Source organism: Anthonomus grandis, chromosome 9 (genome assembly GCF_022605725.1).
Source record: "Anthonomus grandis grandis chromosome 9, icAntGran1.3, whole genome shotgun sequence".
Lineage (NCBI taxonomy): Eukaryota > Metazoa > Arthropoda > Insecta > Coleoptera > Curculionidae > Anthonomus > Anthonomus grandis.
Window position 1 is genome coordinate 7,771,481 of NC_065554.1, and position 15,989 is coordinate 7,787,469.

The window sequence follows — 15,989 nt, forward strand, 5'->3', positions numbered from 1 at the left end:
ACAAAAATTCCTATTTTCGCAGGTTGAAAACAAATTATCAATTCACCAACATGGATTATATTCCAAAAGATCATGTATGACTAATCATTGTAATTTTTTCCTATTTCGTTTGCGAAGCTCTCAATGATAGGGTAAATGCAATATACACCGATTTCCGCAAAACCTTTGATCAGATTAACTTATTTATTTTATTAATGAAGGCAGCTGAACAATTGGGTTTCTCTAACAAATTATTAAAATCCTCCTTAAAGGGCGTCGGCAGTTTGAAGGTAAGGGGCCACTGTTATTTGATATCTTCATACGTGATCTTCTTTTTTTATTGGGATGCAAAAAGCTGGCGTATGTCGATGATATCAAGATTTTTCTGGGTATTACCACTCTACCAGACTGCGCCGCCCTTCAAGCCGATGGTAATGCAATTTGTCAATAGTGCATAAGGGCGCTTACTTTAATTCAAATTCAAAGTTTTATTATCCAAGAGGAAACAAATCCTAATATTAAAACATTTATTGAAATATCGACAAATAATACAATAAATTCAGTAATGTAACAAATAGCAATATCAAACTGGTACAATAAAAACTAATAGTAGGTAATACATTAAATACTTAAACAAGTAACAATCTAATTTTATCTGAAATAACAGATTTGAAATTATTCAAGGTAATTGCAGACAGATCAACATCAATTCGTAACTGAACATCATTGAAGCAGTTGCATGCTATATACAGGGTGGCTATTTGAAAACGAAACAGAGCCTATTTTGGGTCCCTCAGAACATTTGCGAAAAAATCCTCGGACCCGTCAATTTTTGATTTAAGGGGAAACCATTTTTTGCTAGTTTCGCCCCCCTGAGGGCAAAGCCCTAGCGGGGGTGACAAGGGCCCCCAAAATTTTAAATGGAACGGGAGGTCGAGTGATACCTTATTTTGAAGGTATTTTTATGTGGATTATAACCCTAAAGTTTTAAATCGTTACTATTTGCCTAGTCAATACAGGGGCTAATAAAAGTTACAAAAAAATTTAAAAAAATATAATTTTAAATAAAGGGCTTAAAGATAAAATCAATCAAGTAAATGTTCAAAATGTTGGCCTTCGACTTAATCTCTGAATTAACCTCTGAAAATGCTTCTAAAATTCTTGACAGTCTAACTGTTGTCTTTGTTACCAACAAAGAAAAATTCACCTCAGCCTACAGAGCTGGTTTCCAACACATCTGCAATCATTTCAACTTTGGAACAAGCAGTTGCTGTAGCGCCAGAAACCAAAACATTTGATTTATCAAACACTCCTGGAACATCATCAACTTATATTAAATTAACAACAATTTCTCCATTACCCAAATCAATTACGTTCAGATCAATAAGTCGCAGAAGCAAAAAGTCGGAAATTATCACCAGCTCCCCATATAAGGACCAACTAATTGAAGAAAAAGAGAAAAAAAAACCGAAACCCATAGTCAAACTAGATATGGGCGATAACCTACCACCACCACAAGAGCTTTCGGAAGAGAGTTTAAAAAGAAAATGCGCTGTGAACCTCAGACAGGCAAAGAAGACACCGAAAAATGGAAAAGCTGTTTTGAAGAAGCCAAAATCACCACCTCATAAGAAAATGTGGAGCTGTCCAGGGTGCAACGAAACATTTAAAGAACCTGTTACAGAAGACTGGATCGAGTGCATATTGTGTGCTGAATGGTGGCATGAAAAATGCAGTGCCTACGAGGGTTCTGGATCTTATACATGTGACCTATGTTCATAAAATTGCGTGCGTACTCTTACAATACTAAATGCGTAATTTTTTCTGTTGAAGTACTGATGTTTAGTTTGCGAATTATACCTTATTTTGTTGTTTAAGTATCAACAGTCATAAATAAAAAAATATATATTTTCAACGCAATTCGTTTGGATTTTTTACCTGATTAAACCTTAAGTGCGCACTCTTGAAGCACTCTACCCTACTACTCTCTATAATGTCTATGTTCGCAGCATATTGGAATATGCCTCGATTGTTTGGTGTCCATTCTATTCGGTTTACGAACAAATGTTGGAAAAAGTTCAAAAAAGGTTTTTGCGGTATTTGTACTATAAAAAACATGTTGTGTATCTGATGGAAATATCTTATGAAAACGTTTTGACAGAATTTAATTTAAAAAAACTTACTTCAAGAAGAACAGTGGCCTGCTTGTTGTTTACACATAAGATCCTTCATAATAATATCGATTGTTCATTTCATCTCGAAAAACTGCTGTTAACGGTAAATATTCATTACAATAGAGATTTAGGAACTTTTTATGTAAAAAAAACAAATACCAATTTAGGTAAAAAGTCGCCAATTTTTCGAAAGTCCAGTGCCGCCAACCTACTATTTCATATTGACATATTTTACGAACCATTTAGGAAATTTAAAAAAAAATAGATCTATTGTAGAATATTTTAAAGTTTTTTTTTAAGTTACCTAATGTTTTATCTGGGGGGGGGGGCAGAGAATCTATTTTTTTAAATTTTGTAATATGTAGTGCTTACTTACTATGCTTATTAGTCATGAACGACCAACTGTCATAATTTAATGGACTTTGTGTCTGTAGATTGCATAAATAAATAAATAATTGGTAGTCTGTTAACTTCACACCATTCATAAACCTTTTATACTTTACACATAAACAGTAATATTTTTATACTTTACATATAAACAGTATTTCCTTAAAATAAAAAAATCAGATTATTATATAGAACATAAGATGGTTTAATTGTATATCGACGTTACCTAACTAAACAAAAAATCGATAGTCTAGTCGTGCGACATGGTCACAAAAGGAATTCATATAAATGCTGAAAATGAGAACGTTCGCTATTGAGAATGCTAGATGAAGGCATTTCTAGGGTTTTCTATGGAAAAAGGTTATATTTGTAAAGCGACAAACCTACTATTGTGTGTTGAAAAGAAAATATTAAATAAACATGTAGTTAGGGTGCAAATCAGTATTATGCTTTCAACTTAAAACGTATGTAAATATTTGTTTGTACAAAGCGCGGCAGCTGTACAAAGCCAATGATTTACAACATTTTTAAAAATTCAGAAGTTATTAAACATTGAACAGTTTGTGTATTTTCAAATGATTACCTGCACTCTTGACTCTGGCAGATTGATTTTTAAGGCCACCTCTTCTCGCATAAAAATGTCTGGATACCGCGTTTTTGAAAACAGCGCTTCCAACACATCTAACTGAGCTCTGGTGAATGTTGTTCTTTCTCTTCTTTGCTTTCTTTGGTTACCTGGAAAGTCAGAACATATAATTTTTAACAAGAAGAACAAAGTATGTTTCAATCATTAAAAATATTTGCAATTAATAAAAGTATTCTTAATAATAGTTTAAAAAACACCGTTTCTCATATTTTATGATTTCGGAGAAAAAGAAATATAGGAAGAGGATGTTGCTTATAGGTACTTTTATAAATATCTTTTTACCAACCCATTTACCCAAATATTTAAAGCCCATTATAAATATGCTCTCTGAAAATAATTAATCCAAATAAGTTAGAAGTCATTTTATTTTACAGCGATAGATATAGATCAAATATTTTAGACAGTCTATTTAATTTAAAATTAAATAATGACACCATACGTTTTAAAAACTCTGCAAAGAATCTTGGATTAGTAATTAATTATCCACAAGTGCAAAGAGCACATTAGTTATACATTGAAACATGGATATTCTGCGCAAACAATTTTCTTAGAGAGATATTTTTTAAGCTAGAATATTAAGAAAGTGCTATACGATCACTTAATGTTATCATCTTTAAATTATTGTGACGCGATTTACGGATCCTGTCTTAATAATTCCGACTCTACTAATAACGGATTCAAAAACATCAAAATTCCTGTTTGAGGCTTATATTTGGATTAAGAAGGAGACAATATACAGGGTGGTCTATTTAACTGGAGACATCGCAATATCTCGAAAACTAAACGTGTATCCAGAAAATGTTTCATATGAAGTTTGAATGGTTTCCAGGGGGCCATAAAATGACGTCATTGGTTTGACCTTGAGTGGGCGTCTTCAAGATCAAATGAAGGTCAATTTAATTTTTTTGCATAGAAACCTCTATTTTTTTAATAGTATCTGATTTAGCGTTAAAAAATAAGTAACTTTCATCTAAAACTTTTTTACATGCAACCTCTCCTTTTCAAGATATTAATTCTTGATTCTTTTACGAATTTTTTCCTTGACAATGACATTAGAAACAGTAATAGCTTTGGTTCAGCAATTCTTCAATATTGTTGTGACAAGGCATTGTTGATCAATGATCAATGCCAGATCACGAAAGAGAAGCATTACCAGTCAAAATAATGAAATTGCCGTGTTAGCTGCAGTTGCCCATAATCATGGAGTTAGCTCACGATCAATTTCTTCTGCTTCTGGAATCTCCAAAACAAGTGTCCTGAGAATTTTGAAACGCCACAAGTTTCATCCGTATCCGTACTTGTCGCTACATCAAGAGCTTTACGGGAATGATTTCCAAAATTGAGTGTTGTTTTGTGAATGGGCCCAAAATCAGTTGCATGAAAATAACAATTTCTTTCTGCGCGTCTTATTCATCGATGAAGCTTCATTTACAGACTATGGTGTAGTTAATCGTCATAACATGCATTATTGGGCAGTTGAAAATCCCAGGTGATTTCCAGCGATAGAATATCAGCGGCCATGGTCTGTGAATGTCTGGTGTGGCATCATCAATTATAAAGTCATAGGACCTTATTTTATTGATGGTGTCCTTACAGGCCAAAAATAGGTCGCGGTGGAGCTCTGTTCATCCATCGTTTCGATCGTTCGAACTCTGTTCATCGATCGTTTAGAAAGCGAGTCAACAAATTTATAGAAGTGGAAGGTCAACACTTTGAACATTTATTGAAATAATTTTCTGACTTTTTTTGCTTCATTTTCTTTTATTTGAACTTTGTACGTTTTATTTTCAAGTTTGCGATTCTGTTGATAATAAAATTCTATCATAAGATACTTTCACTCCTTTTGATAGATCATCAAATACTACCTACAAGGGCAAATGTCATAATCAAGGAAAAAAATTGGTAAAAGAATCAAGAATTAATATCTTGAAAAGAAGAAGTCGCATGTAAAAAAGTGTCAGATGAAAGTTACTTATTTTTTAATCCTAAATCAGATACTATTAAAAAAATACAGGTTTCTATGCAAAAAATTAATTTGACCTTCATATAACCTTGAAGACGTCCACTCAAGGTCAAACCAATGACGTCATTTTATGGTCCCCTAGAAACCATTCAAACTTCACATAAAACATTTTCTGGATACATGTTTAGTTTTCGAGATATTGTTGACAAGTTACATGGACCACCCTGTATATTCCATAAGTTTAGACAAGCAGGTTGGTTAAAAATGCACAAATGGAGAGTCCTACATTCCCTTTTTTTGATTTTTTTTTAAATATTATAGTCTTCACCATATTTATATCTATTTTTTTTGTGGTCTCTTGGAGAAAATAAGAAGGCAAATCCTAATTACTATCCCATCGCACAATAAAGAATTATATAAGAGATCTTTTTCATACCTAATTGCGCATTTCAATTTTATTGCAAACCAATTTTCATCAATAAAATTAAAATTGTTCTTTCTTTTATATCAAAAAATTACGTAGTCTCAAGAAATATATATATTTCCTTGACGTTTTTTTTTAAAAATAAATTAGGATTTGATTTCTCATAGAAGAAGGTCAACTTTTGAAATATTTTTTTAATACTTGATAAATCATAATAAACAGGAAAACTAAGAAAGAAGTAGAAAACTGAAAAAAAATATTAGCAATATTAAAACAATGGAACGATTTTTATATTGTTGTCATACTTAGGAATAAAAATAGATGATTAAATATTAAGATTAAAATATATTTAATAATACACTGAAAATGATTCGAAGCAAAAAATTATAGCTGCCTATTAGCCCATAGCTACTATAACTGCCCATTGTGAAATGTTTTATAGGCTTGCCTTTATTTTTAATCTCTAGTACAATAAAATTAAAAAAAAGAGGATTTTAATTTCCAAGAAAAAGACTTTTACTTGTTTCTTAATTATCCTGTATTAAAATTTAAGTACTATACAAATACTACTAAAGTCGTCAAATACCAAATTTTTATTATTTCTATATTTTTTTAAATCGATACAAGCATCCACCTTGCATAGTTACTTTAAATATTTAAAAAAAATGTTTAACAAAAAAATCCACTTTTATTAATTTTAGACATTTTTGTTTCTGCCTTTTATCAACAGCAAAATTTTATACAAGAGTACGTAAAATAGAATATGCGGTTTTTAAAATAAATAATTAAATTTTGTAATACTTTAAAGGTAACTTTTTTAAAGGTATTTTTGTAATACTTTAACTACAAGGCTATAGGGTAGTGTTATAGAGGTAGCACCTTTTATTAGAACGACCACATCGAGCGTTATAGACGGACGCTGGCTCTTGATACCATAAGACTCGTAATTCTTACTTATGGCTCTTAGTGCCGCACCCCAGGGAATTGCATTGGTCTGCAGACTAAACTAGGAACGGTAGACAGATATGTCAAAAATTTCACCGAATGACTACCAGTATAAGTAGTCTCCCACTTATCGGTCAACAGTTTCGAGTGGCCAAATTGACAAGTGGTAAGGCAACCTTTTGTTTTGGAGGCAAAAATATACTTCTAAAGACGGATAAATCAAGACTGATGAACGGCATGGAGGTGCGGAAAGCAATGGGAAACTACTGCATTAAAGATCTATAAGATATCTCTAATATAGCAAACATATCAAGTGTCAAAGTAGAAATGGCCCCAAGCCTCCGGAAGACCTTAGGAAAGCGGTGGAGCGCACAATATCATCAAAAAGATGGAAAAACTACTAAAACATTAATATACTAGAAGTCAGTGAGAAACCCGGTTATAGGGCATAAAAAGTGGCAATGAAAAACTGTTTTCAATTTTCCGATATCTCCTTAAAAAAAGTCGAGAGAAGGTAAAAACGATTTTGACAAATTTTGTTTTTTTTTTTTTGGATATCTCCAGAAGTATCCGGAATTTTACAATTTTTTAAACGTCATTTTATTAAACTCCAAATTGCGCAACTTTGCCTCCATTTAATCGACCCTGTAACTCTTACGGTTTTCGAAATTCCTATGCCACCAAGGCATGCACGAAGGAAGTAGACGTAATCATTTTCCCATCCTTAAAAAGTGCAATAAAAGCATTTACACTCCCTTCTCAGATAAAATGTCGTTACTTCAACTGAAGGCGTATCCACCCGATCTAAATATCATACAAGTATATGCACCAACAGCAGATAAATATGACGAGACTGTGGAAGAATTTTACCAACAACTTTATAAGGATGACCAACAGAAATGAAGTGACATTTATAATGAGCGACTTCAATGCTAAAGTCAACAGAAATAAGGTGTCAAACATTGTTGACGGACACAGTTTGGGAAATGGGAATGAGTGCGACGAACGTCACATACACTTCTGTCAGAAACAAAAACTGTTGATAAGTGATACTTTTTTTGAACTGCTCTTTGCAGACTTTACACCTGAAAGTCGCCAGCAGACTTGAAAGAAATAAATAAAAAAAAAAATAGATCGACTTCATCGTCATATCAGAATTCAAATTTACAGATTCAGAAATAATCACATAAGTGAAAACCTATTTCAGGGCTAATGCTCAACTGGATCAGAGCCCCGTAGTAGGTAAGCTGGTAATTAAACTAAAACGTAAAAAAAAGAAGAAAACCAAACTAAACATTAGGAGAAATCCTTACTGTTAAAGTATTTTAAATTCTTACGACTTGAAAATGCACGTTCTTTCTCCCACACGAATAACTTCTTCATCTGCAACTACAATTGACTATTTCTGTACAAATTTTGTTGACGTTTCATGCACAGTACTCCCATCTGGTATTTCCGACCATGAAGCTATTCTTGCTAAAATGCCATATAATACTGTATCATCTTCATCTCATTATATGGGAAGAATTTTCAGCAGGAGAAATTTCAATGCTTTTTCTGCTGCTACAGCTTCGGTAAATTGGAATGCACTTGAAACGGCTTCTGACCCACTTACTTTATTTTTTCAAGTTCTGTGTCATAAGATCAATCAGTGCTTTCCTAAAATGAGGCTTAAAACTAAGAAACGAAAACCATGGGTTACAAGAGGCCTTAGAATTTCTGCTAAAAACCTCCGTTTTTTGACTAAATTGTGCAAATATACCACAAATGAAAATATCCTTGTATATCATCAGAAATACCGTAGTCTGTACAGAAAGACAATTAAAGCAGCAAAATCTAATTATTATAGGGATCGCTTAAATATGTCATCAAATAGGCAAAGAGAGTGTTGGTCGATTATTAATGATTTTAGACATTGCCATAGAAAAGAATCGGAACCGGAGTTAAGACCTGACATTTTAAACAACTATTATTGTGACATACCTAATATCTTGCTCAAGGGCATTCGTAGTAACATTGATCCCTTACACTATCTTCAACAAATGTCGGTTGAGCATTCATTTTTCTTTCATCCTGTCGAACTTACCGAAGTAAAAAATGAAATCAAACGCCTAAAAAACCATAAATCATCTGGAGCTGATGGGATATCTTCGAGGTTGTTACTCTTTTTGCCTGATTCAGCCTTAAATGCTTTAGTTTCTGCCATAAACAATTCTTTACATAATGGCATTTTTCCTTCATGTTTAAAAGAGGCAGTGGTTATCCCTCTTCATAAGGGTGGAGAGCTGGATCAGCCTTGTAATTTCCGTCCCATTTCTATTTTGTCTACCCTCTCTAAGATAGTTGAAAAACTTGCAAAAAGCAGAATTTTGTCCTTTTTACATCATAATGGCATTTTGTCTGCAAATCAGTTTGGATTTCAAGCCGGTAAAGGGACTCATGATGCTGTTTTTAGCTTTTTGGAGAGCGTCTATGTGTCCTTGAATTCTGGAGAGTCATCGGCGGCAGTGTTTTGTGATCTATCCAAAGCATTTGACTGTGTGGATCATGGAATACTGTTATCTAAGCTCGATAAATATGGTTTTAGAGGCGTAGCATTGCGATGGCTTGAGTCCTATCTATCAAATCGTACTCAGAAGGTTTCAGTGTCTGGGCGTTTGTCTGCTTCTAGATCCCTAAAATGCGGCGTTCCCCAGGGTTCAGTGTTAGGACCACTGTTATTTTTACTGTATGTGGATGACTTGAGTTCATTGAAACTGCAGGGCAAGGTGGTTCAGTTTGCTGATGATACCACCATACTATGGAGCCATAAAAATTCTGACTATATTAAGACTTGTATCCTTGAAGACCTTCAGATTTTATCAGGGTGGTGTGCTTCCAACAGGCTCGTGTTTAATGTAAGAAAGACGTCTATTATGGGGTTTAAGTGCGATGTTCAGGGTCTGATGTTTGACGAAAATTCCCTCTTGCAGAATAAAGAGTGCTGCAAGTTCCTAGGAATTACCATTGATGGTCGCCTTCGGTTTGAAGATCATATTTTACATTTAGCTGGGAAATTATCTTCTGGATGTTTCGCAGTAAGAATGGCAAAACAAGAACTGGGAGGGGTGGTTGCACGTTCAGTGTACTTTTCACTTATTGAATCTCATATTCGGTATGGCTTGCCTTTTTGGGGTTTAACCAATAAGGGGCTACTTAACATTATCTTTGTTATTCAAAAAAAAGCAGTTAGATACCTGTGTTCTGCTAAGTTAAGAGATTCTTGCAAACCCCTCTTCATTTCTGAAAAAATCCTAACTCTTTTTTCACTCTTTATCTTAGAAACAGCTGCTCTTATTCACAAAATTCCCAAACTACCCTCTGACACTGGCCATTTGACTCGTCGTGTAAATGATGTTCCCCTACCTATTCCTACGTCTTCCCTTACCAAAAACTCATTAATTTACATAAGTAAAAAAATTTACAATCATGTTCCTCTGTGTGTTAGACATATATCGGATATTAAGAAATTTAAAAGAGAATTAAAGTCGCTTTTATTGTCTAAGGCATATTATAACCTGGATGACTTTTTTAATGATAGGTTTTAACCTTGGACATGTTGGAAAGTTTTCTTTTTTTCCTTTTTTCTTCTCTAGTTTTGTCAATAAGTTTACCTTTATTTAGTAATTGATTGTTTTATTTAGTTATCTTTAATTTAAGTATGTTCAAATAGTTTTGTCTTTTTGTGTTTAATTTTGTTCATTGTTTTGTCAATTTTTGAAATTGTATTTGTGTTTTGTTTTTTTAGCTTGTAGGATGCTTGTACACAAGATTATTCTTACGTAATATAGCACATTTTCTTTCTTTCTTTCTAAAGTGAAAACAAGAGATTTCTGTTACAGGATCACGTAACGAAGAAGGAATGAAGAGGCAAAAAGACAACATAAATGCAAAAGTCAAACGAAGCACCAAAAAATAATTCGCAACATAAAAACGAAAATAAAGGAAGCAAAGGAATGCTGGCTGAAGGAAAAATGCGGGGAAATAGAGAACTTATTATACTGAAAAGATATGACTACCAAAACATGTAAAAAAGATCAAAAAGTTAACAACTAAAAGGAATACCAATAATTCCTTCGTGAGACTAATAGATCCAGACGGAAACCTTAACTTAGATGAATTTCTAGCTCACTGACACATGGAAAGTCTCCGTAGAATGACTTTTTTACGATGAACGCAGAGTAACAGAAGAATAAGATACGAAATACTAAGGTCTGAAGCTGAAAAAGCCATTTCATCGCACAAAACGTTAAAACACCACCTGCAGACAACATACAGATCATAAAACTGCTATGCGAAATGGATTATCACTTCATCGATGTTCTGACTTGTCTTCTTAACACCTTTAATGATAAGAGGAGTCGTTAATGAGTTACTTATTATATTGGGTATTACGTCACTTATAGCAAAAATCAATTTAGAAATTTTTATCTCACACGCTCAAAAATTGAAAAGAAGAAGAAAATAGACTTATTCACGTATTTAAAAGAAATATGAACTCAAATCTGTAATAATACCGTTCGATATACTTAATTTAATTTAAGTTCAATAAGTTTTAAATACAATAATTTACTTGAGGTATAATGAATAATAAATAATTAAAGAGGAGCCTTTGTCTTTTCCCTCTCCTAAGCGAGATTTTCATGAATCATATAGAACGAGAAATAGTTGAGGGTAGGTTTAGAAATTGTCTCACGGTATATAAGAGGTATGTGGATGACATCTTTATAATCTGGAATGGCAGGGAGGAACACCTTCCAAATTTTCTTATTTTTGTAAATTCCTTACACCCAAACATTTCATTCACCATCGAAGAAGAAAGAGTTGGTATTTTGTCTTTTCTTGACCTTGTAATTAAGAAATGCAACAATAAACTTATTTTTGAAATATATCGTAAGCCCACCACTACTGATAATGTAATTAAGTACTCTTCAAATTCTCCCTACTCATACAAATTTGCCGACTTCAATGAATTTTTCTATAGATTGTTATTAATATTCCCTTGTCAAAAGAAGCTTTCGCTAAAGAACTGAATATTATAAAACATATTGCTCTCAACAACGGATTTCCCCTTTATTTGATAGACAAAACTTTTAAAATTTTTTAAATAAATATAAATTGATCCTTGTCCTTTTTTGGTTCAATCTCCTTAAATTTAGCGAGATTTTTTAAATCTCTAAATGTAAAAATCGCTTTTAAGACAGTCAATAATTTAAAAAACCAATCGGTCAGTGCAGTAGACAAAGCAAGCGTTCTTTCCAAATCTAATCGGGGGGGAGGGGGGGTATTCCTTAAAATGTGGCGATTGCAATGCAGTATCATTGGCCAATCTGGAAGAAAAATCTCTACATACATTAAAGTTACTTACGTAGCGCTTTTTGAAAAATATAAAAATACCAAGTCAGTGATACCAAATCAGCGGTTGCTAACCATTTGCCGGCCTCATCTCAACAATAATTTTTTCCAGGGATGGGACCTGAAATGCTTCATGAATGCCCTAAAGGTAAGAAGCTTGACCTTCTGGAGAAAATGGAAATTACTGTTCTCGTGTGTGTGAATGACGTATTTACTTTTGAACCTAATTTAGTTTTTAACAATTTAATTTTACTAAGTACTTTTTAAACATTTTCCTTTTAGTAATTTTCTTCAGCTAACTTTGGTTAACTTGTTAAGTTGTTTAGCATTAGGTCTGTATAGTCGATAGGTTTTACACCCATACTTGTGGTACCGGGTTTCATTCTCGATGAGTATGTTGTTTGTGTTCCACTTTTTAATTTTTTACTTTTTGTTTTGTACAATTATAACCTTAAAATTATTGTTTATTTATGCACTGTGAAGTATGTGGATGGCTTTTAACGGTTTTTTAGTGTTTTTATGTAAGTTTTTATTTTTGTTTAAGTAATATTTTTAATTTTAGGCCTGATGATGCTCTAACTAGAGCGGAACACGTGTAGCCTGTGATTATATGCGGTGAGACCGTGACTTTGTGTTTTTCTTTGTTTTCGTCAAGAGGAGAAAGTACAATCAAACTTTGTAGCCATACCTAAAACATCAAGCGCAAAACACAGTGATCAACTTATTAATAAACCTGATAAAACATTTTACCAAAGTCTCGACCAAAGTCATACAACAAAAAAAACTAATGCGAAGCAAATGTATCGAAGTGACAATTTTTAGATTTCAGGGTACATTGGCTATGAGAAAAGCGATCTTCAGACTGCAAGTTTTGATCCAAAGATGCAGAGACATCCACAAGAACGGACGGTCGCTTGTGCTTCATTGACTTCCAAGGCGTTTGATAATGTAAAATATAATAAACTCATAGACATGCTTAGGAAAACTCCTATTTATGGCAAAGATCTGCGCACAGTAACCAGTTACTGTTGAAATCAAAGTGCTAAGTTAAAGATGGGCAACTTATACAGTGGAAAGATAAATATTAAAAAGGTTGTATGACAGAGATGCGTTTTTTCGCCACTTCTGTTTGGACCTGAACTGACTACATCACCAACGTTGAAGTGACGCAGAGCATAAGCAAAAGCAAAAAAATAATTTCTACCGTAAAAAAATAGAAGCTTGAACTCTTCGGACATATCATGAGGTAAATACCGCCCAATACATTTAATAGTCGAAGGAAAAGTCACATATGCATATGCAAATTCAATAGTTTTTTATTTGCTCAAAACACAAAAAATACATAACATGACACAGATACAAAACATAATACAAAGACATACAAAAGATATTACAAAATTTACTTAGACAAATAAGGAACATTTTATACACCAAATCATCACGAAGATAAATCGGTGACATAACATGACGGCGGAATGACCCTACAACCTAAAAAACGAAAACTAAGACAAAGCACAAAAGAAGATATTTCAGTCTATTCCCACCCACGAGCGGTATTGATTTGTAACCATTAGATAATAGTACTGTAGACTGAGTACAGGTTTAGGGCCAAGAGGAACGATGCAGACGACGCAATGTTTCACAAAAATGAAAAAATACATTTGATTTATTATTATTTAAATTGGTATGTGAAAAAGTAAATTAACCTATACTATAATACCTGCAATCAAATATACCTACTTAACTTATCAATGAAATAGAACATTAAAAAGGGGTACGAAACTGAGTTAATTAACTAAAAGTACACAACACCAAACATACTATGCATCAACATTCAACTTCATTATTTTAAGAAAAAGATTATATAGGACAACCACAAGGTTCCACATTTGAACAGCAAAAAATCTAATAGCTTTTTGAAAAGATGCCGTAGAATGTCGCTGTATAACAACGTCCTTATTTCTAGTCAAATGGGAATGTTGAGCAGAAACAAAGAGAGCCCTTAGATAAGTTAGCTTTCCAGTGTTTAAAGTTCTATAGATATATTAAAATATATTATATTTACGTCTATTAAACTTAGATAAAATTCCATTGTCTTTTAAGACTGGAGTTAAGTGCCATTCAAATGGAATATTCAAAGAGTACTGTAGAGCTCGAGATTTTTTTATTGAATTAAAATATGCCGCCGTGAGGAAGCCGTAGTAAATAATGTCTCCATAATCAAATAAAGGTAGAAATAATTACCGTGTTACATAAAAAGTACTTAACTTTAGATGACAGGTATTTTTTTAAGAGAATAAATATGTTTTAGTCGCAGATAACCCTGCTCAAGTTTCCCCCTTACTGTGCGATTCAAAAGAAAGCCAAAAATCAAAAATTATACCTCCTTATTAGCTGTTGGCTTATGATTTTTAAAATATTAGACATTTGGATACTTACATTTTTGTTTGTTCGTATTCTATGATAATGGTTTGGACTAACATCGACCAAACTGTAGTCAGTGTAAACAAAGCCAACATAACCATATTGCTAACTAACATCCGAAACAGATAAGGCAATGGAAGAAGAAGACGAACAATACTTTAAAACGTTTGTTAAAAAAATCAACATTTCTTTAAAGTTATTATATTCCAGTTATTTAAAACCAAATGTAATGATCCGTCATTTCCAGTCCCAGTTCATTTATTACTTGATACATAGTTCTAATCTAGGTTCCATGACTTTTACAGTAAAAATTTCTAAAATAAATAAATACATAAAAAATGGTACCTACACATACCTCCTGGATACCCCGCCATGGATGGATGCAACGAGTCCACCGGTAACCCATGAAGGCCCAATCCTGGCATGGGATACAATGCTGACTTGTATGCCATGGTACTGCTCGTATTTCCGCCGCCAGTACTTCCAAAACAGGTAAACGACAGATCGTTGTCGGGGCTGCATCTGAAAGAAAATCACGTTTAAATTTGAATGATTCAAACTCATTAAAAAACTTCTTCTGTCATCAAACACGTAATATTTAAATGAGAGCACATCACCAGTTGATCCTCTTATCCCGCTGCATATCTCAGCACTTTAAACTACAAACGGCAAATCAGACTAATTGACAATATCAAACAATCAGTCCTTACGACTAATTTTATCTGGCAATCTGGCTAATGGGCCATTATTAAACTTATCAACTTCAAAGTATCGCAGTTTGCTCTTCCCTTGTTGCCTTCCTTATTCGATTGCCACCCTCCGTTTGGCCGTTAACAAAGCCCGGGGGAAAGTATAAGGAGGGCACCCCCGCCCTTTATAAGCCTCAAAAAGTGAACGATTGAAATCGCATTAATTTGCTCTAATGGGCACCGATACTTTTGTTTTGATTTTTGCAACCGTTTTAGTATTAAGACATTTAATTAGGTTTGAAATCAAATTTGAAGTAAGACTGTACCTAGATCTATATAAAATAGAGAAAAAATATTTTATTTTTTTGATTAGACACAAAAATAGATACGTCAAAGATTCACTTAATTAAATCATAAAGATATAACAAAGATTTTTTAAATTCAGGTATTAAATTGCCATCACGCACTAATTTATTAAGTGATTAGCGTACAAAACTTTTATGATTAAAAAATATCGGTGAAAGTATCTTTAAAGCCGATAAAGAACGTCAACTTTACAGATAACGAAAACAAGACCTAAAAGGAATAAAAGATGTGAAAAAAAACGATGAAATCAAAATTCGGGTGTTCAGTTACTGGGCCTCAGTATCAAGCATCATGACGGTTAGCTCTTTTGGCGCCCAACAATAAGGCTCAAATTTCCCTGAAGTGTTACCATCAGTTTATAATCCGGTACAAAAGAAATGTCAGAGTATGGGGATTAAAGAGACTTAAAGAGCATTCAAAACAACTAATATGCAGGGGGCAGTGTTTTTGGGTACATGAGACGCGACCTGTCTTTTTTGGAGACAGATTCCTATCTTTGAGAAATGTCAACGGTGTGGACTAGACAAGATCAAATGTTGGTAAAATAGAACTTGTATTTAAAACCGGGGTTGCTATTCTTTCTATTAACATTACATAC

At 33.2% G+C, this 15,989-nt stretch overlaps 1 protein-coding gene across 3 annotated transcripts in view; it reads right to left on the reverse strand.

Annotated features, from left to right (window-relative positions):
• Positions 1-15,989, reverse strand: part of LOC126740509 (homeobox protein OTX1-like) — a 102,871-nt gene that overhangs the window by 32,860 nt on the left and 54,022 nt on the right. For 2 of the 3 annotated variants that reach the window (XM_050446573.1, XM_050446571.1), the window contains exons 3-4: positions 14,686-14,858; positions 3,124-3,275 (exon numbers count right to left, since the gene is read on the reverse strand). In XM_050446573.1, the coding sequence (XP_050302530.1) occupies positions 3,124-3,275; positions 14,686-14,788 (255 nt within the window). In that variant the 5' untranslated portion in view covers positions 14,789-14,858. The remainder of the gene's footprint in view (positions 1-3,123; positions 3,276-14,685; positions 14,859-15,989) is intronic. The other variant, XM_050446572.1, reaches the window with a different exon arrangement.